General features: G+C 35.0%; 1 protein-coding gene across 1 annotated transcript; it reads right to left on the reverse strand.

The window, feature by feature from the left end:
- Positions 1-639: 639 nt before the first annotated feature.
- LOC133326662 (uncharacterized) lies at positions 640-7578 on the reverse strand (the record flags this gene model as incomplete). The annotated part of the gene is made up of 3 exons (XM_061535285.1): positions 640-1871; positions 1990-2060; positions 7257-7578. Coding segments are annotated over 3 exons (1625 nt in total), but the record flags the coding sequence as incomplete, so codon positions are not given.
- Between the last annotated feature and the right edge of the window lie 317 nt (positions 7579-7895).

A 7895-nucleotide genomic window follows, 5' to 3' on the forward strand; every position in this document is an offset into this window, starting at 1 on the left:
ATATTCATTAAGACTCAACGACTTAAGGCATAGGCATACTTCAAAAAAATTTTTTTTGTTTAAATTCCACGCCTAAAGGTAAGATTCTTCAAAAAAAAAAATAATAATAATTAAAAATCCACACCTAAAGGTATTCTTCTTCCAAAAAATATGAATTGAAAATCCACGCCCAAAAGTATGGGGATTCTTCGTAAAATATTCATTAAAAATCCGCGGCTAAAGGTGTGGGGATTCTTGCTATAGTATTCATTAAAAATGCACGCCTAAAGGTATGGTGATTCTTCCTAAAATATTCATTATGAAACTGGTTCCGGCTTTGATGATAAAGCCGCTAAAAATTGTGATCCGAAAGTGGAAAATGGTTTAGCCAATATTCCGATATAGTACAGTAAAACTTCAAAATACAGATAATGGGCGGTACCGTTAATTGGAGACTTTATCAAAACGTGGGCCGATATATCGTCCTTTTTATACCAAACTCGTACTCGGACGACATTATTCTTTTTTTTTGGATTGTGTAGTAACCAACTTCTACATAGTATTTAGATTTATACATTTATTTTGAAGATTTTAAAATATATTTTCACCGTAATTTGTAATACAAACTGCAATAAAAAGGCTTCCGATTAATTGTATTAACTAAAAGAAAATAGATAATATCTCCTGACCAATTGTTCTGATTGGGTTCGGTTGAGGTTTTGGCTTTGGTTTAGGTTTAGAAGTCTTTTTGGCCTTCGGTTTGCGTTTTTTCTTATTCGGTTTTTTGCTTTTGGGTTTCTGATTTTTCTTTTGAGGTTTCTTTTTCGGCTTCTTCGATTTCTTTTTGGGCTTTTTCTTTTTCGATTTTTTACTTGGTTTCTTGGCTGGCTTTTTACTTGGTTTTTTAGTTGGACGTTTCGTTGTTGTTGTAGTTGGCGTCGTGGGTGCTGGTGTAGTTGTTGTATCTTCAGATTCGGTTGTAGTAATTTCTGTTGTTGAGGCTACAGAATCGGCACTTGGTTCAGTTGTGGCTTCGGTAGGTCTAGTGGTTGTCACTGTAGTTTCTTCTGTAGGTTCAGCTGTGGTTTCAGTTGTTTCCTCTGTAGGTTCGACCGTTGTTTCGGTGGTTTCCTCCGTAGGTTCGACTGTTGTTTCGGTGGTTTCCTCTGTAGGTTCGACCGTTGTTTCGGTAGTTTCCTCCGTAGGTTCGACTGTGGTTTCAGTTGTTTCCTCCGTAGGTTCGACCGTTGTTTCGGTCGTTGCCTCTGTAGGTTTCACTGTAGTAGTTGGTTCGGTATCATCCTCTGGTTCTTCTTCGACATCCTCTGGTTCCTCGGCTGCCTCTGCAGGTTCTTCAGCATCATCATCCTCTTCCTCAGGTTCCTCTTCGTCATCTTCATCCTCTGCCGCATCAGGTGCTTCTGTACTAGCTTCAGTTGTACTATCTACGGTAGTACTTTCCTCGGTAGTGGGCGCGGTACTAGTTTCCAAAGGAGTTGTACTCTCCTCTGTGGTACTCTCATAGGTAGTACTTTCTTCGGTAGTTGATATTGGTGTTGTACTCTCCTCTGTAGTACTTTCTTCAGTAGTTGGTGTACTCTCCTCTGTAGTACTCTCTTCTGTAGTACTTTCTTCAGTTGTTGAGATGGGCGTTGTACTTTCCTCTGTGGTACTTTCTTCTGTAGTTGATGTACTCTCATCTGTGGTACTCTCTTCAGTAGTACTTTTTTCAGTAGTTGATGTACTATCCTCTGAGGTACTCTCTTCCGTTGTACTATCTTCAGTTGTTGAGATGGGCGTTGTACTCTCCTCAGTAGAAGTACTTTCCTCAGTGGTTGATGCTACTGTGGTGCTTTCTGAAGTCTCATCTTCAGCCGCTTGAGAAATATGAGCTAGTCCCAGAAATACAAATAAGCACAATATTAATAATTGCAACAACTTCATGGCGCTAATTTAACGCCTTAACTTCCCAAAGCAAGGGTTTGGTCTTCGTAAAATGAAGTGACTTGCCATCATATCTATCATCGATATTTATTGCAATGAACCCCTTATTGAATTTTAGCATTGTAAATGATAGCAACCTATTGTTTGTCGCAAAAAAAAAATTGCATTGATCGCCATTGAACAATGTATAGAAATAAAATATTAATTTATTGTTTTACATTTATTTTTGTGGCACAGAACAATAAAGAAAATTTAATTTGAATTAATGATGTATTAATTCTTATTAAAAATATATTTATTTATTATAAAAGGCTTTGTTCATGAATATAACGTAAATAACGATGTTTAACAAATTCTCTACAACAATGTTTGAAACAAAACACAAAAACTCCAATAAAAAGTAAAACAAATATTCAAATAAAATACATTTTAAAATGTTTGATTGCCAAACGATAAAATACCAAGACATTTCCACAATCAGGATGCTGTAACATGCGACCAAAAAGTATGATTTGAGATGACATTTGACTGAAGACATGACATCTCAAAAATAACCTGCAATAGCCATAAACCAAGATAAAAACGTTTTTCTTCATCAATATTACAGTTACCGTGTCATAACTCTTCTTCAGTTCAGATGTTGTCAATCACAAGCTCTTCTAAGCTCTTTTCAGAAATTATTCTGAACATAGAAGCCCATAAAGAGTTATTATGCTCATAGAAGAACATAAGGAGAATTTGGAAATCCTTTCATTAAAATATAGAAATGCTTAGTATTTCATTAAAAAAATGACTTATTATTAATTTTTGATAATTTGTATACGTTAGAAATACAGCTTCATGCTTAAGGGACCCCCTTCATTCTCTCTTGAAGACTTAAAGAAGTAAATAAATTGACAAACTGTTGTCATATTGTTTTTGTTTTCATAAAAGGAAAAGTCCTTCTTTTCCAAGTGTACAATATCTAGTTCTGGTATGAACTAGGATTATTGACTAGGATTATATGACTTTGATCGAAAATCAGCCAAATGGCGGACCTAGGAAAATTATTTGTTGGATAATCGCCTATTTACAACCAAAAACCAAGTTGAAAACTAGGTAGGATCTTCACCGACTGGATTCATACGATAGCTATGTAGGTCCAGAACAACGTGTTAAAATTTGGAGGAGATTGGAATAACAGTTTTTGAGTAATCGCATTTGCCAATCGCAAACACACTGTTTCGAGAAAAACGCGTTTAAAGTTTGAGAATCACTCTTGCCGTCGCTTAATGCTAACACAATAAATCGGTTATATCTTCTAGAGTTGTTAAGATTTTCAGTTGAAATTTTAAAGAGGCATTCTTGAGAAGTTATAGGTTCACATTAAATAAAAATATATATTATGAAACCTAACCTAAAAATATAATGTTTGTAGAAGATTGATAGAAAAAAAAATATAGGAAAAGTACCTTTGGGTGGATTCGGTATTTTGAAGTGGGGCACATTCGGCTGTATTATTTCCTTATTTTTTTTTTGGGGTTTGTCTTTAAAAAATATTTTAATATGGTTCAAAATTACATATAAAAGACCAAACGAGCTTCTATAGACGAAAATGCGATAGAAAATGTTTTTCTGATGGTGTGTGGCCTTGAGACCCGACTGAAAATATAGCCTTAAAAGTCAAACATCTAGTCACATATTAAAACAAAATTGAACCTTTAGAGGATCTGAATTTCAACCAGACATATAGCGGTGATAATTACCAGGCTATGACTATGGTACCGAATGACTATGGATCAAATGACCCCGGGTAGGGGCATATTCGGCGAATTTGAACTTTTTTACAAAACTATAACAAATTTTAATCAATACTAGTTTATTATATGTTTTTGTTACTAGTATTTAAAATTAAGTATCAGAGGACAATTATCAGCCATAAAGTGTTTATATCTGTTAAAAAAGTACTGAGATGTAGAGCTCTAAAAAGTGCCGAATGGTTTCCAGTCTCCCCTACTTCGAATTTGCATTACGTCCAACACACATAACCATAGCAAAGGTAAAAATATGAGTTACGACAAACAAAATTCAAAATCAATTTTTTTTATCTTCTCAGCTTTCATGTCTAAAACATCCGAAAATATTTATTGACATGATCCGAAAGATATGTCATCATCTTAGTCAACAAAACTGAATGTCAATCGGATATCTATGAAATCGGACAAATCATATATTATCTATATAAAAATCTGAATTGATTTGAAAAAAAAAATTAATATAATTTGGACCTTTCTGCAACATTTCTTCCCAATCGAACTAACCTATGGTACAGTTTACATGAAATCAGCCACATACATATATTCTGGTGGCCAAAACAATCCGATGTACTTCATATCTCGTAACTTCATAAATCTCGTAAATATCAAATTGAGACATATGTTCAATATATATGTTTAACGAATCTAAATCTGCCCGAATGAAATAGAATTTAGCATAGGTTGCAAAAAGGCATGTGTATGTTCTTTCGAGGGAACATAGACATGAAATTGTTAAGATACATATGAACAATATATTCAATATTGTCGGCCCAGTTTAACATGAGAGAGGTTCCGAAGTAATCACACTCATCTTCGAATATATGACAATACTTGTCACTGTAATTTGATAAAAGACACCCATTATTTTTTCGGCAGATTTATGCTCATTGGAAATTTGACATTTCGCAGAAAAAAAAAATTTTGCTGTTTTTTGTTTGGTGCATTTAGTTGTGAACAAAGAGAAAATTCGGTACATTTTACAGTTTTTCTTTGACAAAGGCGAAAATACAAGCAAAACGGAGAAATGCGGTCGTAAAATTGCCCAGGAGCTAAAAATCGACCATAAACTATTTAAACCATTTAAAATTGACCAGAAACGGCCAGAATTGGCTAACAGGAGAGGTGTCGTGTTCAAATAGGATAACGCTAGGTCACACACATCTACAGTGACTCGCCATAAACTTCGGGGGCTTGATTGGGAAGTTTTAATGCATCCGCCATACAGTTCGCACTTTTCACCAAACGATTATCATATTTTTCTTCCATTGCAAAATGTTTTTAATGATAAAAAATTGGTATCTCTACAAATAGAGAGCAGGACTTCTATGAGAGGGGCATTATGAAGTTACCTTTAAAATGGCAACAAATCATACAACAAAACGGTGCATATTTGGCCCAAATCGGACATTCCGAAGCATGTTAAATAAAGTTCTATAGTTCATATAAAAATAATGGATTTATTTTTCCCAAACCGGGGTATATACCCGACGTGGATCTATGCCAACAGTATTCGGCGATGCGGATTTTCATATAGTGATGACTTAACATTTCGAAATTAACCACCTAACTATTTTTTGAATATGTAGAACATACATGTAAATTGCTTCGAAAATAAATAATTAATATAATCCTAAATATGTTTTATTGGAATTTATTATAAACTAGCGGGCCCGACAAACATTGTCTTGCCTTAACAATATTGTTAAGAAATAATTTTCAGTATTTCAGATTTGTTTTTCTTTTTGTTTTTTTTTTATTCATACTTGCATAAACAATTTTTCTGGGTAAGATATATATTTCGCCATATACCGATTTTGATCGTTACATTGGAAGCTATAGCACACACGCAATAAATTTGAATAATGTCATAGCATACTGAACTGAGTCTTGGATTATGATGCACTAAGTTTCGTGAAAATCGGTTCAAATTTAGATATACTTGCCATATATAGTTTCGTCCGATTTTACTAAATGATGCACCAAAACCCCTATATATTTTTCGATTTAAATGAAATATGTCATAGCGTACTGAACTTAGTCTAGAATTATATGTGCTAAGTTTCGTGAAAATCGGTTAAGATTTGTATATAGCTGCTATAAAGACCCAAAGTTTGTACGATTGACACAAAATTTTGTACAATGTACTGAAGTTAATATACATTAATTTCTGGCAAGTTACGTTGAAATCGTTTCATATTTAGATATAGCTCCACACGAAATTTTGCACTACGTATCAAATTGACTCTTGAATAACGTTATTACGTGTTGTTAAAATTAGCGCAGATGCTTCCATATATATTTCAAACGGGTGTCAGATTGAGATTAAATTTTGAAGAGTGCGGCCTACCGAATAGCGTGTATCAAGTTTGCTCTACATCGATTTACTTAAATTAGTCCCATTGTACTCAAACGACTCTAAACTTTCCCGAATGAAATGAAATTTAGCATAGGTTCCAGAAACGCATAAAGACCACCTATTCAAGTTCGTTCAATTTCATGAAAGTGTTCTTTCGAAAAGGTGACGTCTGTTAGGAGACATATGTAGAATATATCCAAAGTGGTGAAGGGTATTGTATAGTTGGCCCCGTCTGACTTTACTTCTTTCCTTTCTGGTTTTACCTTCTAATTGAATTCGTATTTCGCAGTAATTTTATATTTTGTTGAAAATGTACCTATCAATATTCACGAAAGCTTCCGAATAGCCCCATACAATGATACTCCACATTATTCGATGCGTTCGGAGGTTTGGCCAACGGTAGCCGCAATATTCGGCATTTTGGGGAGCTTCTCTTAGCAAAAATTATCAATGTTGGTCCAAGTTTTTAGATAGCCCCCATATATGTTATTCCCCTTTGTTCGGCATTTTCTCATGTGGTGTCAAATCTTCCTACCAAAATTTCACATTATAGTTGCTGCAATATGTCATTGACTGGATGGATATTAGAATTAGAATTCTCTGAATGGACACAATCTCGATTCCGAATGTCTTCTGATTTTCAATTCTTGCATTGCCCCAATAAATTCGTGAAACGTGTGCATACAATGATCGCGTGTACATTCAATGATATCCTTCTGAATTATTATTATTATTTTTTTTTTTTTTTTTTTTTTTTTGGTATTCTCACCTAAAATATTTTCAATACAATGACAATCCAATTGAAAAAAATAAAATATGTACATACTTTGAAAATTTAAAAAAAAATTGACAATGCTTCATAATATTTTTTTGCAAATTTTTCGCGGTTTTCGATTATTTCTCACCTTTTAAACCTTCCCTGAAGCTCCACGAATATTTCAAGACTAAGATAAGAAAAATCCGTTCAGCCGTTCTCGAGTTTTAGCGAGACTAACGAATATATATAGATAATAGGCAAATTTAAAAATTATATCCTTTCGTTAAATGCATTTAAAAAAATATATATTTTCCTTAACGCTTCAAATTCAATGGATTCTTAGTTTTTGGGTTGCATAGGCTTCCTTGGCCTCATAGGTTTTCTTGGCTTTTTAGGTTTCCTCGAGTTCTTTGGCCTCCTTGGCCTTTTAGGTTTCTTTGGTTTTTTAGGTTTCATGTTTGGTTTCTTTGGGGGTTTTGCTGGATCAGTAGGAGCAGAATCATCGGTCGGTGGTACATCGTCCTTGGGTGGGGCAGAAACATCTGTTGGTGGTTCAACAACATCAGTTGGTGGTTCAGGTTCTTCAGGCACAGGCTCATTATTCTCCACAGGAGCTTCACTTTCTTCTGCGGGATCTTCACTGGGTGGTACAGCAGCTTCATCTATAGGTGCTTCACTTTCATCGATGGGAGCTTCTGGCTCTTCTTCTACAGATTCTTCAGAGTCTGCTTCTTCAGCTTCAGGAACTTCAGCAGCAGTTTAATTTTCTTCTGGAGGTGCGACATCTTCTGAAGGAGGATTTTCAATTTCTTCTGCTGGAGCAGAAGGGTCACTTTCATCAACTGGAACTTCCTGGTCTTCTGAGGGTACTTGTTCAGGTGCAGGCGAATCTTCGGCATCCGCAGATGGATTTTCAACTACAGGAGCTTAATTTTCATCTTCAACCTCTGGTATTACGTCAGAGGTATCTGAAGAAGCTTCGGCTGCTGCTGTATCAGCTGCTGTATTTTCATCTTCGGGCAGGGGTACAGCCCTGCTGTATCAGCTGCTGTATTTTCATCTT

The sequence above is a fragment of the Musca vetustissima genome, unplaced genomic scaffold, assembly GCF_032173495.1.
Source record: "Musca vetustissima isolate MV318-11 ecotype Yass unplaced genomic scaffold, APGP_CSIRO_Mvet_v1 utg7864, whole genome shotgun sequence".
Classification (NCBI taxonomy): domain Eukaryota; kingdom Metazoa; phylum Arthropoda; class Insecta; order Diptera; family Muscidae; genus Musca; species Musca vetustissima.